The following is a 20,876-nucleotide window of genomic DNA, read 5'->3' on the forward strand; positions in this document are numbered from 1 at the left end:
TGGCTCTTATTCGATGATTCTATGGCCTATAGTTTCGGTTATCTATAAGGACATATGATGCTGCTTTTTGCTGAACTCAGAAGTGCGAGAGTGAAGAGTTGGATCGTTTAGTTTTTCTTGAACACAGCTTTATTCCACCTTCAATCATTTCGAATGATCGAGCGTCGATCTACCTACTTTTTATGTGCCCGTATCCTCAGTATTTTTCTTAGAGTGGCCGTACATTTGTGGATTATTGATCGAAGCTCCTACCACAGAAGAGTTATAGTCCCTGAGATCTAGTAAACTTTTGGCTAATACTTTTGGCTATCTAGAAGACAGATGATCCTGTTTTCTTGTATCTAAAAGAAGAGCTATCAGAAGAGCTATAGTCCCTAAGATCTAGCACACTACCTGGCTTCCCTCTGCCTGTTCCCTATTACTCTTTACCCGCCATATAAATACCCTAACCAGCCCGTCTGCCTGCCTGTCTGTCCCATGTTAGACTTCATTAACAAAACCCATAATACACACACGTAAATCTGCCTTCAGGCTCTCTGTTCAGTTTCATTGAACCTGTTTTATTCATGGCATTTTCGCGGCATTGCCTAACGAGCCTTGATACCAAGCCAAACACAATATTCAGAGAGTTTTCTCTTGCATAATACCTGTAGGAAAAATAAAGGGAAACTACTGATGACACAACCGTAAACCCATTAGCTATGTGGCATGCAACCCACATGATGGATTCGGGGTAAACGATACTCAAACGATAACCGTTTAACGATTAACTAAGAAATGCCATAATTCCAGACAGATATAGAATATATCAAGATTCTCCCTCCTCTCAGTTATGTCACAACAGAATTTCGCAACTTTGGCTATAGGGAGTTGCACGTGCCCCGACGTGACTAACCAACGATGTATCGGCGGGCCACCATCCAAGGTATCGCCATATACAACACCTGTGCTTGGATGAGGTGTTTATGGGGGGGAGAATTCAATGGAATTATCGTAATCGTAAGCGCGACAGATAATTATAGGCTGCCGTTGCTCTGGGGAATCTCACAATTGTAGACGTCCATTAGCCCCTGACCTAGACCAAGAAATTCTTGTTTATCGTGCATGTTTTTTTGTTGTATTTATTGGTAAGCAAAGTTGGTGAATAGATAGATAGATAGATACTCGTAATAGTCTTTAAAATTTTGCTCTTAAAAGTAAAAACATAAACATGAAATAGGATGTGGGATGTAGGATCTATGATCTATGATCCCTAGGCGCAATCCCTTGACTGATAGAATAATATATAGCCCGTCTCCGAGGACTTGTGTATGTCCGAGGTGAGGCCGTAAAAGTCCTCGATGGTGGAGGCCTCAATCTTATCGACCATATCATCGTCGAACAGCAGCCAGAGGCCGTGACTCTTCACGATGCTGATGTAGTGGCCACGATTTGGGCCCGAACCGCAGTGTATGACCACGGCCGTTAGATCGTACAGTCGATCCGGATTGACGGCATCGTCGGAGGTGTTGAACAGCCGCAATTCGAGCGGAAAGACAACGCGATGCGAGACCTTGATGTGGCGATTGAATTGCTCCATGTACTTGAATCGCTTCAGGTGCAGGGCCAATATCATGGGCAGCTTCTTGACGCGCATCCGCTTCTGGGCCTCCTGGTAGCTGCAGCAGTTGTCGCACTTGAATTTGTTGTCCGAACAGAGGGTCTCCGTGTTGCTGAAGCACCGCAGACAGTGCGTGATCGATGTGTTCTGATCGACGTCCACCTGGAGATCAAAGAAGTTCTCGTCCTTGCTGCTCACCGTCTCGCAGTTGAGGCAACGCGTCTCGGACGTCAGAATGCCCTGAAAGATCTCGTGCACCCAGGTGGGCTCCGAATTGGCGCCGTTCGTCTGCACCAGGGGCGTGGTCGTGGCCGTCAGACCGCCGCTGGCATCCAGGACACTCGTGGTGGCGGCGGCGGCGCCGGCGGCGGCATTCAGGGAGCCCGTGGAGTTGCTGCTGTTCCCATTGGTTGTCGTCGAATTGGAGGTCGAATTGGAGTTCGAGTTCGAGTTGGACGTGGAGCTCGATTTGCTGGCCGTGCTGGTGGCCATTTGAGAGGTGCTGGCTCCGCCACCGCTCGACTTTCCATTGCCGTTGCCATTGCCATGCGAGGGTCCGGCGTTCCGTTCGGCCAGGATGATCTCGTTGATGTGATTGATCAGAAAGTTGAGAAACTCGTGGGCATCCTGCTGCATATAGTTGTCGAACTCCTCCTTCTCCTTGCGCAGCCGCGTGATGAACTTCTTGGGGGCAATGGAGCCGACCTTCTTCTTCTGCGTGGCAATGCTGTAGAAGAGATCCGCCAGGCAGGAGAGTAGCGTCTCCTTGGGCCGCTTGTTCTTCGCCTTGTACTCGAGCACCTTCTCGCGGAAGGGCTTGCAAAAGTACAGGGCCTGCAGCACCGAGTTGCTGTAGCAGGTGTTACCGAAGTTCACCAGCCCGAAGTAGTGCTCATTGGCCGGAAACAGATCCGAGCCGATCTCCCGCTCCAGCTGCGAGACGTTGGCGCCCATGCCAGCACCAGGGGCTGCCGTGGCACACCGGTACAGAAAACCCCACACCGTGGCAGGCTTTTTCTCGGATCCCGTCTATGGTTTATGGTTCTTTCATTTACGGTATCCCCTCCCTATATATATATATATATATATGTATCTTTTCTTTATATATTTCTGCTTTGTTTTCTGATCAATATTTTTTTTTGGGGGGGGGCGCAAAACACTTTTATTTTGTGTCTGAAAATAAATAATTTTGAAGAGGGGATACACGTGAGTTTGCTTCGCATAACACAAACAACAACAGAAAAATTATAACAAAATACTCTAAGATTTTCTTTGCTTTGTTCTCTTTTTTTTCTCTCTCTCTCTCTCTTTTGAGACACTAAAAACAAAGCAAAGAATTTTACAACTAAAATGCGCAACGCAAAAGCAAATGAAGAATCAGTTCTTCAAAATATTTTAACTCTTTTTTTTTGTTTTTTGTTTTTTTTTTTTAGCATCCCCTCTTTGAAAATTATTCATTCAAACAAAGTGTTTTTGGGAAAAGTGTTTATAGATACAATCAAAGGTCACATGTTAATAATATTCGAATTTTGGTTAGTTAAGAAATGCAAATGCCAGAGAGTTTGGGATATATATTTTCGGAAGGAAATTTATAACGAATTTATTTCCAAAAAAATGCAATGCTTTATTCGGCAAAAATAAATTAATTTTCCGTTTAACGAATTCCTCTTGAGATTATACTATTATTGTACGCTCAGGGGACTGCCCACTGTACCGAAAATATGGTGCCTGCACAGACACGCAGCCCAAGCTGTACCGTTCTTTCATTCTTGGTCTCGTGTGCCCGTGATTAAATTATACCTGGTGTTGTATTCGCTCTCTTTTCGCCAATCGCCCGCCCTCGTCTTTCGTTTTGCTTACATCTAAGCTCTCTCGCTCTAGCTCTAACGATCTCTAGCTTTCGTTTGACTTCGGCTAGCAGCAGCAGCTCAGCTTTCGGCTGGCAGCAGCAGCATCAGCAGGAGGTACTCCCCCTCCCACTCCCACATATGCGACGGAACGTATATTTTCATACGTTTGCAGTGCGTTTGTGTGCGTGGGCAGCAGGCGAAACGGAACAAGGGAAATGTGTTATATAGAACGCTTTCCTATGGACTGTCGCTGCCGGCGTCCGCTTTAGCAGCAGCTAGCAGAGTGCTCTGCCTCTCCCTCTCCCACTCTTTCAAAGCTTCGTTTTGCATTTAGTGCAGGCGTCGGCACGCATATTTTCACGTTGGTGTGGGTGGGCAGCAGGCAAAACGGAACAAGGGCTATGTGTTATACTGTTATACGTATCCTATGTCTGTCCTATGGACTGTCGCTGCCGGCGCCTGCTTTAGAGCTAGAGCTCCTCTGCCTTTGGAATACGATATTCTGCAACTGTCATCGTGACACTGCAACAAACAATACTGGAACCCTTTTTCTATCTATCTTTATAAATCCATAAATTAAACATATTTAAATCGAAACAATACCCCCCATTCATAAAAAAAACCAAAACAAACATCAGTTAACACATTGCCCATTGTTTTTTCCAGTGTCTCAAAGTCCAGCTGTGAATCAGCACGTACGCTCTCGTCTCAAATTCACATGTAATCCGAAAATTTCTGTTGCAAACCAACGAATTTGAATACCTGTCTTCGATTTCGTGATAGCCCCCATGGAGTTTTCATATCAAATTGTAGCGACAATTGACGAACTATCGGTGCGGTGTCACAGCTAAATATAGCTCCAATTTTATACCGATCGTTCGGTGATTTTTCTCACAACTGGTAATTGGCCGATATGGGGGAAAAATCCAGCCGCTTGGCGTGTGCCATGGGCAATGCACTAGAACAGACGGCAGACAGTATAAAAGCCACAGCGATCGCCACAGACAACTTACAGTTATCAAACGACAGCCAAGAGAAGACAAACAGCACATCGGAGAAGCAATTCAGTCGCCGTAGCAGTCCATAGCAGAAGCACCTAAGACCCCATCAAAGCCTATCCCTCAGGCGGTACCAGATTTAAGGAATCCAAAAGGCTTTCCAAAAGGGCTTTTTGGCAACATATTCGGCCTTTAGGCGCATTGGATAGTCATCTCATACTAGCATCGAACAACCCAAATGCAGGCGAAGGGACTGTGTCGGAACCAATAAACAATCTTTCAGCCAAGTTGCTGAAGATTTTAGCTAAGACTTAGTATATATCTAAGTATCTTAGTATAACTCTAAGTAGCACCAATTAATAGTGCTTTAAAAAATGTGTGGTAAAACGCTTTAATATTTAAAGCTTTTATTCCACAAAAATTATTTATAAGGAATGATATATCCAAAATCTGATACGATTAATAGTCGCGCTTATTTAAAGCACATTTGTACAGTTTATGAGTCTGTGATAATTAAAGTTTCAAACTAAAACAAATACAAATTCTTTTCACTGCGATTTAAATTAGATTACTGATTGATTTGGGGAATTTCCTCACAACGAATTGCGATTACGCTTCGGCTACACCCACTATGCTACACCACACATTTCCACTGCGAACCAAAACTACTTTTCCTGATCAATTTGGGACTTTAAAAAAACATTGCGTGTGCATGATGCAAACATGAATCCCTTACTTGAGTTTCGCTGATAAAGAATGTTTTTTTTTAGCTCCCAATACCCGATACTCAATCCGCCAGAGGGCGCACACATTGCACGACGAAGAGTGTGTGGGAGAGAGACTTTTCTGGCATTCTGGCTATAATAATAGTTCGATCTAATCCAGATTCGGCAATCTAGTAGATGTGGTCAATCTCTAAGATTCTGCGTTTTTGGTCTTCTTGTAACTTCCAAATTTTAGATGGCACAGACTTTACTTAATTCAGTGTGATATCACAAGAGTCTGGATACAAAATTTCTTTGCTCTAGCTCTTATAGTCGCTGAGGACTAGACAGACAGGGCTCAATCGACTCTTCTAATGATGGTGACCAAGAATATATATACTTTATGGGGTCGGAAAGGCTTCCTTCTGGGCACAAATCTAATATATCTACAGCCCTATACTCTCTTTGAGTCTCGGGTATAAAAATACTGCCCAATGCTGCTAAAGATCTTATTCTGATTATACGATAAGGGAATACAGAAAATTATAGATTTGGTTATGAAGTACCCTCAATCAATTAAGAACTGAAGACGTTCTAATGTACTGTTCAATATGAAATATTTAGCCATGGTTCTGCTGTATATTGATAGCATCGAAAGTAGGGGTTAAAGGTTTATAAAGCATTTAGATATTTGCTTAGCAACAAGCACAGTACAGGGAATATTTAATGACTGACACTTAAGTGATATATAATCCATGAATCATGGTCGCGTGCCAAGACCTAAGTATTGAGTTCAACTATGAAATAAAACATTAATTTATGCAAATATTTAGTGTACATCCGAATGAATCAGCAATTGGAATTGATACACTTTAAAAAACCAGAAAGCCCTGAGGGAATGACAGTGGAATCACGTTCTAAATATATAAATACGATATATAGATCAGGGAACCTACGAAAGAGCTCATTGATTTTCCCAATCTAAAAGCAAACGCCCAATGCGAAACTATAGCCCTATAGTCTGGGTAATTTTATGCATTTCCATTCCGACCCGAGGGAATATAAAAGCTCACTGGCAGGTGGGAAATCTAAACAGAACGCAACAGAAAATGCAATCGATTGTAAGTAGAGATCGTTAACGACCATCGCAGAGGATAATAATCGACACTTTTTTCACCATTACAGATTATAGTTTATTTCATTTTGATCAGCATCTTATTTTGGTTGAAGTTAAGTGGGAGTCTTGAGAGTATCAGTGGCCTGGAAACGAATACAGCTACACCTAGGGTACCATCACAGGATACTCCATCAGAGATCAACCACCCCAAATCACCAGCCACAAGAGTCTCAAAGCTATTGACTGTCCTGAAAGGATCTCCAGCTAGGGATAACCTCATTCCACCAACTACTACACCCGCCTTCAACGGCGAGGATACAACCTTCGACTGCTATTCCCTTTACGGAGATGATTGTTTCCTTGTGCCAGACTTTATCGGTCCAAGACTCAGTGCAAAGCTGTTGAAAATTCTCTCTTAGCCTTCCAGATTCCCCAATATGTTCCATCATTTGAATGTTATTTCCCAAAATATACTCAGAATTATTCAACAAACGTCAACGGTATGCATTTATTTAATGATCTTAACCCCCCGTTCCGATTGGCTGTCATTTAACGCCCATTCAGAAATAGGAGACCAGCAGCCCCGCCTGTCTGTCTGGCTGGGAATTTCATGGATTTTTAACGATCAATCGAAGCAAAAATATATAAAGTCTCTGACGTGAGGGAATTCTAAACAGAACTCAACGGAAAATGCAATCGAATGTAAGTACTGATCTGTTAGTACTGATAGTTAGTAGCTAAATAAACATTTTCCCATTTTAGAAGCGGGTAAATCTTCTCTTTCTGTGCAGCTTTGCCTGTTTGGCGGGGATCTATGCACATCCTGTAAGTTCTACAACACCCCGCTTTCAGATATCTACACTTAAGGATCAAAAAACAACTGAATCGACAGGGCGAAATGATTTAAAAACGAATGGATTAAAGGATATGCAAATAAATACAATATCATCTATACAAAAATCAACAAATCTCAAGGGAACAACAGAAAAAACTACACCAATCTACAGAGAAAAATCTACAATAATCTCCACAGAAAAATCAACACCAATTTCCACAGAAAAATTTACACCAATCTCCAAAGGAAAATCCTTACCAATCTCCAGAGAAAAATCTACACCAATCTTTACAGAAAAATCTACTCCAATCTCCACAGAAAAATCCACAATTATCACCACAGAATCCACCACTGAAGGACATGGGTATTCTCAACGAAATCCAGCTAAAATAGGACCAAGACTAAGTGCAACATTACTGAAAGTTCTCACCAAATAAAACACTCTAGAGCCCAGACTACACTCTCTAAAATCCCAGCAAATTCCAACCTACACTCAAAACTATTACAAAATACATTCAATAATTGATTGTGAGAGTATTATTCTCTCTTAACGAATCTTACGACCTGAACCCGTTTGCCCCACTACAACAATTCTATATAGATATAAAACCCAGCTGCAACTGAGATCAGGTCTCAGTGATCGAGTGAAAATGCAGCCGTCTGTAAGTAGAGAATGGCATTCCGCTAAATTTCGATTGAATAGCAATACATCTCGTACATTTAGATGATATTTATGCTACTTGGTGGGGTCACCATCACCAGTTCGTGTGCCATCCCAAATGCTGATCAAACAAAGAATTTCAATGGAAACCAACAGCAGACAAAGTTACCAGAAGTCTCTATAGATCATCCGAATCCGGAATCAAAGTCTCAGTTGAATGCAGAGGAAGATATCGAACTCTTTCGAATGGTACCACAAAGTACCACGATTCCTAGAGAAGATCTTGCGCCCACGCGCTCCACCATTTCAAATAGGGAGCAAAAGAAGACTTCTAATGGAAATAATGGCGAGAAAAACATACCAGAAGTCTCTACAGAGATCACAATATCGGAACCTAAGACCCAGTTGAATGCAGAGGAAGATATCGAACTCTTTCGAATGGTACCACAGCGTACAACCGTTCCTATAGAAGACCTTGCCTCTGAAAAGATTGTGCCTTTGCCCACACGTTCTCCAACGCCTCGAACTTACACCATTTTAAATGGTGAACAAAAAAAGACTTCTAATGGAGCTACAGAGATCACAATATCGGAACCTAAGATCCAGTTGAATGCAGAGGAAGATATTGAACTCTTTCGAATGGTACCACAAAGTACCACGATTCCTAGAGAAGATCTTGGCTCTGAAAAGGTTGTGCCTTTGCCCACCCGTTCTCCAACGCCTCAAACTTATACCATTCTAAATGGTGAACAAAAGAAGACTTCTTCTGAGGAGAATAAGTTACCAGAAGTTGCTACATCGGAACCTAAGACCCAGTTGAATGCAGAGGAAGATATCGAACTCTTTCGAAGCACTACGATTCCTAAAGTAGAAAAGATTGTGCCTTTACCTACTCGTTCACCCACTCCAGGGACTGCGATGATCACCTCCACTTCTCATGAAGAAAACCAAGGGACACAGACCACAGAAGTTATGCCAATAAATATTATGCCTTTACCAATGCCTGGCAATGTTTCGGTCAAGTGTGAGGTCGAGCCATATAGTTTTGGACCTCGTTTGAGTGCACAACTTTTGAAAATACTCACAAGATTGGGCTAAGAAAACAAAATGTAGTTTATATTTAAAAAGAATAAAGCATCAAACCCAACGTAATATCCCAAAAATGTATAGAATTCCCTGATATTTCCCCCACACACAGAGCTGTGATGACACAGCACCCCGCCATAGATCCACTCTCCAATCAACAGCAATTACTGTCAATCAACATGATCATGATCGTCACGTCGGTGTGTGGGGCCGATGCAATTATTAAATCTAGTCAATAATCATAGCCAGACTCGACAGATCTCGCTATATCTATCCTCTAACGGAGGAGAGTAAATGGTGCGGAGGAAAACTCTCAATTTGCAATGCTATCGACCGGTTAAACCTGTTCCGTAGTGCTCTATAGATTGCCGCAAATAAATAAATATCGTATACGAGACAGAAATTTCATTCATTCAGTGCTTTTTAGCATCGGGAACTAGAATGATCAGAACCACTGCAGTGAGTATTACACGATCTGTGAGCTCTTTAAATACAAAGTATGATCTTTCAGTGTCTGTGCGTGTCATTGTTATTGATCTGTCTGTCTATCGAAAGGAATGATGGCGCCACAAAAGTGCTCTACGAATTTCAGTGAGTCGTGCAGTATTTTATTCCCTTCCAATAACCCCAATGATCTGTCCTTAGCATTCGTGAGAGCACAGGCAATCGGGAGGAAAAGGGTGAGCTCAAAGGTAACTCAACTTCCGGTGAAAATGAATCCCGGGCGGAACCCGAACTGATCATCACAGGTAAACGCACTTCCTCTCTGATTCTGCCCGGCTGTGATCCCACCACTGGGGACTATGTCTACAAGGAGGATGCCACCTATGTGGCGGATAACAGCGGCTACCATGTCAAGTACAACTTCAGCATAGAACCCCTCGAGCTGGGCACACGTCTCAATGCGAAAACACTCAAAGTATCCGTCGGTTAGCCATAGGATTAGCATTAGAAGAACCTGAACTAAATATTTATTATAAATCGCCCACGCAGACAGAGCCCACAAATGCACAGAGAAACTGGGAATGGAATGTTTCCCACATTCTTCTGTAAGGTACGATGAAATCTATTGCATGTCGCGTGTTCGATTATATATTTTAAGAGCTTCAACATTGCGATTTTTAAAGTACAAATAATTTTAACCGATAAATGAATCAATTTTCTAAAAGATTAATAGATTTTTAATACAAATTTTGTATGCCTTATCTTGGGCAATTTTTTACAAGTATATTCTTCAATTATTGCAATGTTTTTTGTCACACATTTCACGAATTTTTGAACACAAATTTTCACTGTTTATTAAAGAAACAGAAGACACCAAGTCGAAGCCGGTTAACCGCTGTTCTCAGGCACAAAACCAAGCCCTCCTCCCGCCCAACCGACCGTAGGGCGCTTCCGATGTTAGACTAATATTCGAGGGAAATTACTATAAACTAAAGTTGCCAGATTGCAATAAATTAACAAAATTGTAGCCCATTCAAAAGTTTTTCTCCGCCACTTCTGCAGACCTCTTTTTTGTGTTAACAAGTTCTTTCCAAACTGTTATAAACAGCTGTTTAGCCACTGGCAGCGTTGCCACCTGATTTCTTTGCAAAGTGAAGTTGGTTGCGACTCACTTTTCTGTGTAAAATGTCAGCCTCTTGAGGAAATAATTTTGAAAAAAGGACCATCGTATATACAATGTTTGTCTTACAAGTAAAAATCGTATATATTCTATGAAAAACTAGTCTTGGCTCTGCCCCATTAATTGTAAAAAAGCAAAACCCCTTACCGTGTGTGAAGTTTCCTTTTGTCTGTCTAGTGATGATTGCTGCTGCGACTTCTAGTCAACACTTTCCAGTACTTAAGACGAAAACACAGTCGTCTTCTGGGAACTGTCTCAAGTAATGTGTGTTTATGAAAATGATTGTAGAAGAAAAGCTGTATATCTGCAATGAGAGGGTTGATTAAAGGAAATCATTAGATTAAGACGACAACAAGCCAACGATTAAGTGAGGATAAACAAATTTCAATTTAGAAACAACCTTGGGGAGGCCCGGAAAACTCATTAACAGCGAGTGGGAGGTGTGGAAGAGCAGAACGCCTGCTACCTTGTGGGTCAAGTGCGAGTAGAGCAAAGCGTAGAGAGGGGGAGAGAGAGAGGGTCAGCCAGCATTTTAGGTCAGAGTCGCGTAATTGAGCTGGTGAGCGAATAATATTCACTGCATCGGTTAATGAAACTAATTAACTAATCAAGCGGTCGGTCTCTGGAGGTTGGGGGGGCCCCATGACGATAAGACCCCAGACAGCATCCAGTCAAAAATCGACGCATCTCTCGATTTGAGCTCAGTTTCGTTTCGGCAATCATTCGGAGCACACACAGAACAGCAGACAGACTCTCTGAAGATCGAATGGAATACTCTGGAATGAGGCTGATGGTGCCTTTGCTGCTGCTGGCAGCCTTCTCTGTGGCTGGGGCTGCAGTGACGCATCCTTTTGCCACCAACTACACGAATGACATCCTGCGCCTGGCCAAGGCGGCCCACATCAAGGCCTACATGGGCGAAGATCCGGACAGGGCGTGCGATAACTTTTACGACTTTGCCTGCGGCAATTGGCCGCGTCTGCATCCGGCCAGGATCCACAACCACAAGACCAACTATCTGGAGGAGCTGCAGGAGCTGTACATCCGCAAGAGCGCCGATATGCTCAAGAGTTCGGCGCGCAGTGCCGACAGCAGTGCCGATCGCATCCTCAAGAACTTCTTCAACTCGTGCTGCCTGCAGGCGAACGACACACGGTCCGCCCTGACGGCCGTCCTGCTCGAGGCGACGGACTTCCGCGGCGGCTGGCCCGAGATTCGAGTGCCCTCGTGGTACCAGTACGAGTACGACTGGCTGAAGGTGGTGGCCACCCTGAAGCGGCAGCTGGGCGTGGACATATTCATCGGCCTGGACGTGATAGTCGACTACAAGGAGGAGCATATGCATCGCATCAAGCTGGGTGCCCCCGCATTGCCGCTGGGGCAGCGTCGCCACTATCTGGACGGGCGCTACCAGGGCACACGGGATCTCTACAGACGTTCGATACAGCAAAAACTGATGCTCTACTTTCCCGAACAGTCCAAGCAATGGCTGAAGGAGGTCTCGGAGCAGGTGCTCGGCATTGAGGAGCAGCTGGCCCAGGGCTTGCCCCACAATGCGGCGCTCACGCTCGAGCAGACGACGCGCCAGCGTACGGCGGCCGACATGAAGTCCGCCTACGGTAGCTATGTGGACATAAGCCGCTACCTGCAGCTGATCTTCAGCGACACTCTGTACGTGGACATCTACGAGACGCCCGAGGACTATCTGTCCAATCTGGTGGACGTGATCCGCGGCACGCCCAAGCTGCATCTGGCCAACTACACGATCTGGCGGACACTAGACTTTTTGGATGCGGCAAGGATACCGCAATCCGTGCAGCCCGATATCTGGTGCATCAAGCTCACGCAGCGTCACTTCCCCCAGCAGCTGGAGAGCCTGTTCCACCGGAACTACAACAACATGCAGATGATCAACGAACTGCAGTCGACGTGGACGGACATCAAGCGGGTCTTTCGCGAGGATCTGCAGGCTTCGGAGAGGCTGCACTGGCTCTCGCAGGAGACGCGCCAGAAGGCCATCTCGAAGCTGGAGTCGCTGCAGCTGCAGTTTCGATCGCACGACGATCAACAGCTGATCCGCAAGCTGCACGGCCTCCAGCTGCAGGCCAAACAGTTCTACCCGAATCTCCTGGCCGTGCTGCAGTGGGAGACACAGCGGCGGCTGGCCAAACTGATGCAGGATCCTGTGGCGGAGGATCGGGTGCTGCACAAGCTGCCGCACTACGAACTGAAGAGCAACAAGATCCAGGTGCCCATCACCTTTCTGCAGGCACGCTTCTTCTGGGATCCGGCCTATCCGAATGCCCTGAAGTACGGCACACTGGGCGTGCTCCTGGCCCGCCAAATGCTGCACGGTTTCGACGGTGAGGGCCGGCGTTACGACGCCCATGGCTATCAGAACAACTGGTGGGATTACACGTCGGAGAGCTCGTATGCGCGTCGGAGTCAGTGCTTCCAGGAGCAGTACGCCATCTTTGTGCAGTACCGGGAGAAACCGGTGCAGGATAAGCAGCTGCTGCGTCGCATTGTGGCCGACAATGGGGCCTTGGACATTGCCTATCGGGCGTACACCAAGTGGCTAAAGAACTCCGCGGAGACCATGGCCAGCTATCAGCGGGAGCGTCTCCCCCTGCTGGACTACTCGAACCTGCAGCTGTTTTACCTGGCCTATGCGCAGCTCTACTGCTCGGACTATCCGGATACCCTGGAGCGGTACGAGGAGCTGCCCGAACAGCTGCGCATCAATGCGGCTCTGTCCAACTCGCAGCAGTTCACGAATGCCTACAGCTGCCCCAGCGGTTCCGCGCTGAATGCTCGCTTCAAGTGTACCCTTTACTAGGAGGGTAAATCGATCTATCGATTCCATTTCCATTTCCATTTATGTATTTTACACAAGAGTTTTTGTTGTTCTATAAGTAAAGCACTTGCTGCTGCCCCTTTAGTTTGTGTTTTGATTTACTCTCGAAGGGAGATAACCCCCGGGGATGACCCTCGACAATCTCGACAGCTCTTTTTCGCTCTCAAAAGCGACTCTTGGTAGCTGGGAGGCTGCCTCTTTGTCAGTTGATAGCCAGAGCTCCGGCAGCATGTCGATGTTTCTTCTTGGACTCCTGCTCTTCCTCCTGCTCCAAAGGTGCTCCTCGGCGGCCACCGATGCAGCAGCCACACCGAGCGGCAGCAGCTTCCAGCGCATCTACCAAACCGAGCAGACCCTCCGCAATGCCAAGGGCAAGGAGATGTTTGGTTACCTGAATCTCAGTGCCGATCCCTGTACGGATTTCTACGAGTATGCCTGCGGTGGCTGGCAGGCGGCAGCCACACCCCAACTGCAGTTGGAGCAGCGCACGGACGGGGATCTACTGCGTTTGCTCGAGGAGAGCGCCCATCGGGAGGACAGCGGTGTGGCGCGGCAGGCCAAGGAGTTCTTCAAGTCCTGCCTGGTGGCCCAGACCCAGACCCAGCAGAGCCAGCAGCAGTTCCTCAGCGAGTTAATCCAACAGAATGGCGGCTTTCCCGCCGTGCCCGGCTCCAATTGGGAGGTGCATCATCACGACTACGACTGGCTAAGGGTCCTGGGGGAGCTGCGGCACCGCTTCGGTCTGGACATACTGATCGGCCTGAGGATCGGCTACAACTATGCCAATGTCCATGAGAACAGTCTGTACTTGAGCGAACCGAGCACCGTCATTCCCAGGGCTCTGTGCACCCACAACCGCCTGGATATACGCGACATGGCCTATGAGCCGCTGGAGCGGCGCGTGGCCTCCGAGCTGAAGGCCTGGCTGGCGCTCGACAATGAGGCAGCCGCCCGTCTGGCCGCCGATATCGTGAGCTTCGAGCACGAGCTGTGCGGCGGCATGCAGCAGGACTCTGAGGCGCCGTGGGATGCCGAACGGCAGCTGTACGCCGGAAACTGCACTCGCAAGACCCTCGCCGACTTCTCCAAGATCTACGGCCTCAATCTGGAGTCGTATGTGACCGCCAGCTATGGGCAGGTGATCTTCAAGCCCGTCTACATGGCCGCGCCGAAGTACTACCGCCAGCTGCAGCGCACGGTGGCCGCCCACAACGCCAGCCAAGTGGCCAACTACATCATGTATCGGGCAGTGTCCGCTCTGACCTTTCCCCTGGAGGATCGGCCGCATTTGAGGCGCAACGAGTGCCTGGGGCGCATCAAGCGGCACTTGCCCACGGCCTTGGGGGAGCTGTATGCCCGGCAGTTTGCCAGCGAGGATGCCCGCAAGGATCTGGAGGCACTCTACGGCCAACTGCAGGACGCCCTGAAGCAGAGCCTGAGCGCCGACTGGCTCGAGGAGGGCAGTCGCCGGGTGGCGCTGCGCAAGCTGGTGGATCTGAAGCTCCATTTGCCCCACTACGAGCGGCCGCTGGCCTACAAGCTGCAGCTGGAGCGGAACAACTACTGGTCGAATCTCCGGCAGCTGCTGGGCGCCGTGGAGGCGCAGCAAATGGGTCGCCTCTTCGAGGAGGAGCTGCCCGCGCCCAGTGATCCCGTGGAGGCGTACGAGGCACGGGTGCGGTACCGCCCCGTCCAGCGGCAGATCGACATGGGCCTGGCCCTGCTGCAGGCCCCCTTCTACGATACGCATTACGGCCAGTCGCTGCGCTACGCGACCCTGGGCGTGGCTGTGGCCCGCCAGATGGCCGCGGCCTTCGATGATCCACACTGGTCCCTGGACCTGCTGGAGCGCGACAGCTGGGACGGTTTGACGGCCTGGAGATATCACGATCGGAGCGAGTGCTTCAGCCGCCAGGTGGAGGAGTATCTGCACGCCAATGCCAGTGCCACGCGTCGGCTGATCTCAGACAGCGCCGCCCTCAATGTGGCCTTCGGGGCGTACCTCACGTGGCTGGGCTTCCAGGAGCCGAATAACGACTTCAATCGGCTCGCCAAGGAGACCCTGCCCGGCCTCAACTACTCCAACACGGCGCTCTTCTTTGTGGCCTACGCCCAGCAGCACTGCAGTCGCGAGGAGACGCGTCGTTGGTCGTCAGCCCGAGTGCCGCCTTACAGTGCCCTGCAGGATCACAGCTGGCCCCGAATGGCGGTCAATGGCCCGTTGAGGAATCTCGAGGAGTTTGCCAGGGAGTTTCATTGTCCCATGGGCTCGGCCATGAATCCGGCCACAAAGTGCCAAATCTACTAGGGAGTATTTCGAGGGGAAAACGCGGCCCCAAAGAATTGTATCCATAAGTGTTCAAAATTCACTTCCGCAATATTGTAGAATTTAATTGTGGTCCTATCGGAATGTCGATAACTTGTTGGGCATTCATCGTTTCCCTATCGAATCGCTCGGGGCGAATGGCATTTGCTGGTGTCCTTTTCGTTATGAGACATTTGTACAGTGAATCATATACAGTTATCGTACCGATATTTACTTTTTCTGGTAATTAATCGCATCCCAATTCATCGTTTTTCAATTTGCTCGTGGCGAATGGAATTTTTTGTTTTATTCGCAATAAATGTGTGCTTCCGAATAAAGGACATTTTATAAATATCGCCATATATCTGGTTATTAATCGTATACCAATCGAATCACCCGTGGCGAATGTTCTTTTTGTGTCCTTTCGCTTATGGGAAATTCCCAGAAATCATTTAAAGCACCAGAATTTTTCAAATCGAATTTTTGAAATTTTTTTATAAATATAATTTACTCAAATCGATAAGGAAATATATTCTTCATACTGGGCTTATGAAATCCATTCGGTATATTTTTTTCTTGCAGGAAAAATAATAGCTAGTCTATCAATATTATTTGGTCGTTAAGAAGGAGAAGCTCGCTTGTCTGTAAGGAGAATTTCATCTCTTCTGGACATCTACTCGGACTCGGAGTCTGTGGAACATCCAGGCTTGACTTCGATAATGTAAGGAACAAAATTGGAAAACTTTGTTGGCAATTTGTGTCTTTATAAAAGTAAAGAAGGTCTGAGGGGTTTTCTCAAGTCGAGGTCTCATTTAGAAGTTCCCAAAAACGGCATCGATATTTTCACAAAAGCCAAAGGATCGGTTCTATCGATAATGAAATCGATTGGTTTGAAGAAAGTGTTCTATTGGTAGAACAAATCAATTTCTTCTTCGTTCTTAAAAACCAAAAGAGTCTTTTGGAGGATCCACTACAGAAGAACTTCTCTACAACGAAGTTTTCTATAAATTGAATCTATTTCCAGAACACTTGAATGCTATATTCTCCAAAAATGAAATATTAAGAATTCCCTTTGAGATTGAGTTTTTTTTGTTAGTTTTTCTCAGTGCAGGGAACAGAGGAAACTATAAAACTTTAAGGGAAGGCAAGCCAACATAGACCTTCTCTCGATCGGCTTTGTGTTGTTTTGCTGTCACTGCCAAGATCTTGGCTTGCTGTCCAGCGAGGCCGTCTTTGTTTACGTCTCTCCCAGAGCCAGACACAGAGCCAAAGCCAGAGCCACAGCGCGATAACCCCTCAGGAACCGAGAGGAGAGACAAACTTGACCCAAAAATCGACCAAGTTCATGAGCACGAGTCCGGAGCAGTGCTTATCGCCCACCACGGGCCCGTAGTCTGTCGCTCAGTCGACTTTTCAACGCCAAGATGAAAGCTTCAAGAGCTGCCCGGTGGAATGTGCTAATCCTGCTGCTGCTTCTCGTCCACGTAGACGGGGTCCAGCGGCACAACGGCATGAACCGCATGCCTCTGCAGCAGCAGCAGCAGGGGCCCATGTACGGCGGAGGCCAGCTGCAGCAGATCCCTCCCCACCCGGACAGTCGCGAGGAGTTCAAAGTGCGCCAACTGATGGGCCTGGAGATGCAAAAGTACATGAATCTCAGTGCCGATCCGTGTGTGGATTTCTTCGAGTTTGCCTGCGGCCACTGGGGTGGCTACCACAAGCGCCAGCAGCGCCAGGGGGCAGCCGGGGCCGGTGCCCCACTCGTCACCGCCCAGCAGGTGGTGGAGGCGAAGATTGTGGATCAGCTGCAGCAGCTCCTGACGGCCCCACTGCCGCCGCAGCACCATCCGAACCAGTACAGTGGCGCGACGGCGGCCAATGTGCGGAAGGTGCGCTCCTTCTACGACTCCTGTGTGGCCGTGGAGGCGAATGCCGGCGAGCGACGCCGCTTCCTCATGAAGATCCTCAAGGACAACGGGGGGCTGCGGAACGTGGCCAACTCCAATTGGCAGCACAACCGCCACTGGCTGCAGACGCTCGCCGAGCTGCGCCGCAACTACGGCCTGGACATACTCCTCGGCCTGGAGATCGACCTCAATCTGCAGCAGCTGGGCGGCAACAGCATCTACCTGGGCGAGCCCCGGCTGACCATCATACCGGAGGAGCACTGCAATGTGGTCGCCACCAGGGGGGCCCATGTGCGCGATCTGGTCTACGAGCAGATCCAGCAGCAGGTGGCCGACAATCTGAGGGATTGGCTGGCCCTGGAGACGGGCGAGGCGGCACGCATTGCCGGCGACATCATCCGCTTCGAGTTCGAGCTGTGCAAGCACATGCGGGGGCAGCAGCTCCAGCAGCAGCCGCCGGCCCAGGAGGAGGATCTGCCGCCAGTGGCCTTGCCCTTTGGGGCACGATCGCGCATCGGACAGGATCGGTTGCACCGGCAGAAGGCCAGTGGCATTACGCTCACGGATCTCACCACCGAAATGGGCGGCTTCTTCGACTTCAAGCTGTACGTGGAGGTGATCCTCGAGAGCCTGTACACGAGCGTCGTCTATCTGCGGTCGCCGGACTACATCAAGCATCTGGTGCGCACGGCCAGGGCCAACAATCGGTACACGATCGCCGCCTACATCATGTACGTGGCCCTGAACGAGCTCAACCAGCCGCCGGAGGAGCATCCCTCCCGGAGGGCCCGCCAGTGCGTGCAGGTGATGCAGCGCCTGTTCCCCCAGGTCCTCGGCGAGATGTACCAGCGCCAGGTGCAGCGCGACGATGCCAAGGACGACCTGCAGCAGGTGTTCAGTGATCTGGTGAAGGCCTTCGAGCAGCAGCTGCGTGTCGACTGGCTGGACGACAACGATCGACGGGCGGCCAGGGCGCGTCTGGCCCAGTATCACACACTGCTGCCGGACTACCAGAATCTGGATCTCGCCGAGCTGCAGTTCCAGAAGTCCGACGACTACTGGCACAAGCTGGAGGTGGCCCTGCGCTTCAGGGCCCGCCAGCAGCTGAACGGCCTGCGTGGCAATGACTTTGGCCAGGAGCCCGAGGGCGGCCTGGTGGATGGTTTCGAGGTGCGTGCCGCTCTCGTGGCCCGCCAGCAGGCGGTGCTCGTGGGCTGGGGTCTGCTGCAGGCGCCCTACTACAACTACCACTATCCCAGGGCCCTCAAGTATGCGCAGCTCGGCCAGCGGCTGGCCAGTGCCCTCGTCCAGGCCTTCGATGACGAGGGCTGGAATCGTCATCCGCAGGCCACATCCCCGTGGAACGAGCTGACAATGTCCGGCTATCGGAATGTGACAGAGTGCCAGCGGGCACAGTACAGCAACTATCTGTACAATCAGCCCGCGGAGTTCCGCAATGCCACGCGGCTCAGGGAGATCATGGCCGACAGCAGCGGCCTGAATGTGGCCTTCAATGCGTACCTGGCCTGGCTGGAGCAGCAGGACAACAAGCCACGTCCGCTGCTCTACAAGGAGACCCTCCCGGAGCTGAACTTCACCAACACGCAGCTGTTTTTCCTGTACTTTGCCCAGACCCGCTGCTGGGCGAGATCCAACCAGGAGGCGGTGCCCTTCCTCGAGTCCATGCCGCTGATGCAGCACACGGCCGAGCGCTGGGATGTCAATGGGCCGTTGAGCAATTCCGTGGAGTTTGGACGCGAGTTTGGGTGTGCCCTGGGCACCCAGATGAACAGCGGGGACAAGTGTTTGGTTTACTGAGAGATGACGAGGCGTTAAAGTGGAGTCCGAGGTGCCTCGAAGGTTGCATTGCAGCACACAACAGATTTCTATAAATAATCCCCCAATCGTCAGTCAGGAACGTGCACGATGAGGGCTTTTCTCTGTATGGCTTTCTGTGTCAATCGAAGCACTTGAGCGTGGAGACGACACCCGCCCGACCGCCCGACCGCCGGACGAGACGTGGCCTGGACACAGCCACTCGAGCACGCAGCATGCGGCATGCGGCATGTAAGCGATAGGCCCGTGGCTGAGTATCACTCGGTTCGACCCTGAACCATTCGATCGATCAATATGTGTGGGGGCGATGCATGCCTCATGCCGCACGCATTTCCGCTTAATTTAAGACGAGGCTTACCTGCAACGACACAAGAAATTTTCATAGCATATAAGTATAAATTTTGTATAGGAAAAATAAATATAATTATATATAGAATAAAAACGACTAGAAGATACCCTTCTTACAGGGAGAAGAGTAACTAAAATATTCACGGTTTCTGCCACTGGAATGGTACATCCGACGTTCAAGTGTGACTGACAATTTTTTATTCATTTGAAAAAGACCCAACCCATTTTTTCTTTCCTTCCAAAAAGGTTTTACATCTACTGGCTGTATTTTTGTTCCCATAATATTGGAATATTTCCCTTCTAAACACATAAATATTTGAATTTAAGTCCAAAATGTTTCTTGCTGCCTCTTAAACAACGAATGATGACACTTTTTAGACTTTTACCACTAACAGTATATTATATATAGTATATACTGTATGGTTAGTGCTTTTACTAGTAATCGATATTTTTCGGTATTTGATCGTAAAACGAAAGCTGAGTCGTTCGTGACGAATGGTCACTACTGGTGGCATTTGCAAGGAAAATTACCGTTTGCTAATGGAAGGAACATTTTTACAGGTAATTAATTTGCACTAGTGGAGCGAGGGGTGTAAAAATGATCCCAAATCGATGAATTTTATTAAATTTATATAGACAATATTTATATATTTATAAGAAAGCAAAAGGAGACATATATTCATATGAAATCCCATTTTCTTAAACTAAATTTTCAGAATCTTAGTTTTTTTTTGTTATTTTTGATACATAACTGTACATCGGATAATGGCACTAAGAAAGCCAATTAAAAAAAAATAATAATAATAATACTGTATATAATTAATATATTAATTATGAAAATTCAATTTAAAAAAAAAAACACTAAAATAATTTTTGGAAAATATAAAAAAAAAAAATATGGTTTATATTAATTTTATTATAATTAAGATTTATGAAAATTATGAATTATGAAAATTCAAAAATTCAGTTTAAAAAAAAATACACTAAAAATATTTTTTATTATTATTATTTTTTTTTCATCTGATTTTATTATAGTTAGGATTGTATTTTATATTTTTGATTGCACAAAAAATAGTATCACTGATACAAATTATGTTTTTCAATGACAAAAAAAAAAAAAATAATAATTCTCCTACAGCCCCTGAAAT

General features: G+C 47.6%; 6 protein-coding genes across 8 annotated transcripts in view; 4 read left to right on the forward strand and 2 right to left on the reverse strand.

Moving 5' to 3' along the window:
* LOC6587791 (probable serine/threonine-protein kinase DDB_G0282963) overlaps nt 1-10,675 on the reverse strand; it is a 28,855-nt gene extending 18,180 nt beyond the window's left edge. The window contains exon 1 of the mRNA XM_026984116.1: nt 10,623-10,675. The gene's annotated coding sequence lies outside the window, so the exon portion shown is untranslated. The remainder of the gene's footprint in view (nt 1-10,622) is intronic.
* LOC6587856 (ubiquitin carboxyl-terminal hydrolase 12A) lies at nt 1,106-10,677 on the reverse strand. Its single transcript, XM_026984117.1, has 2 exons — nt 10,623-10,677; nt 1,106-2,773 (listed from the first exon to the last, which is right to left on the reverse strand). Exon 2 carries the CDS (start codon nt 2,552-2,554, stop codon nt 1,253-1,255), a length of 1,302 nt encoding a protein of 433 aa, XP_026839918.1. The 5' UTR covers nt 2,555-2,773; nt 10,623-10,677; the 3' UTR covers nt 1,106-1,252.
* On the forward strand, nt 7,660-10,539 carry LOC6587723. 3 transcript variants are annotated; one of them, XR_003408372.1, is made up of 5 exons: nt 7,660-7,766; nt 7,829-9,310; nt 9,363-9,442; nt 9,497-9,905; nt 10,157-10,539. XR_003408372.1 is itself a non-coding variant. In XM_026984119.1 (4 exons), the coding sequence occupies exons 2-4, from the start codon at nt 9,293-9,295 to the stop codon at nt 9,783-9,785; spliced, it is 387 nt and encodes a 128-aa protein (XP_026839920.1). In that variant the 5' UTR covers nt 7,660-7,766; nt 7,829-9,292; the 3' UTR covers nt 9,786-10,007. The 3 variants fall into 3 exon arrangements, 2 of the variants coding, with proteins under 2 accessions (XP_026839920.1, XP_026839919.1); XM_026984119.1 differs by lacking the exon at nt 10,157-10,539 and having other exon boundaries at nt 9,497-10,007; XM_026984118.1 differs by lacking the exons at nt 9,363-9,442; nt 9,497-9,905; nt 10,157-10,539 and having other exon boundaries at nt 7,683-7,766; nt 7,829-8,928.
* A 520-nt stretch (nt 10,678-11,197) lies between the features above and the next one.
* Nucleotides 11,198-13,416, forward strand: LOC6587718 (phosphate-regulating neutral endopeptidase). The gene has a single exon (XM_002012706.2). It carries the CDS (start codon nt 11,242-11,244, stop codon nt 13,312-13,314), a length of 2,073 nt encoding a protein of 690 aa, XP_002012742.2. The 5' UTR covers nt 11,198-11,241; the 3' UTR covers nt 13,315-13,416.
* A 137-nt stretch (nt 13,417-13,553) lies between these two features.
* Nucleotides 13,554-15,992, forward strand: LOC6587675 (neprilysin-1). Its single transcript, XM_002012707.2, has one exon. The coding sequence runs from the start codon at nt 13,562-13,564 to the stop codon at nt 15,638-15,640; it is 2,079 nt and encodes a 692-aa protein (XP_002012743.2). The 5' UTR covers nt 13,554-13,561; the 3' UTR covers nt 15,641-15,992.
* A 1,108-nt stretch (nt 15,993-17,100) lies between these two features.
* Nucleotides 17,101-19,804, forward strand: LOC6587267 (endothelin-converting enzyme homolog). The gene has a single exon (XM_002012708.2). It carries the CDS (start codon nt 17,149-17,151, stop codon nt 19,360-19,362), a length of 2,214 nt encoding a protein of 737 aa, XP_002012744.2. The 5' UTR covers nt 17,101-17,148; the 3' UTR covers nt 19,363-19,804.
* Nucleotides 19,805-20,876: the final 1,072 nt, after the last annotated feature.

Source organism: Drosophila persimilis, unplaced genomic scaffold (genome assembly GCF_003286085.1).
Source record: "Drosophila persimilis strain 14011-0111.01,24,50 unplaced genomic scaffold, DperRS2 tig00000000-arrow-pilon, whole genome shotgun sequence".
Lineage (NCBI taxonomy): Eukaryota > Metazoa > Arthropoda > Insecta > Diptera > Drosophilidae > Drosophila > Drosophila persimilis.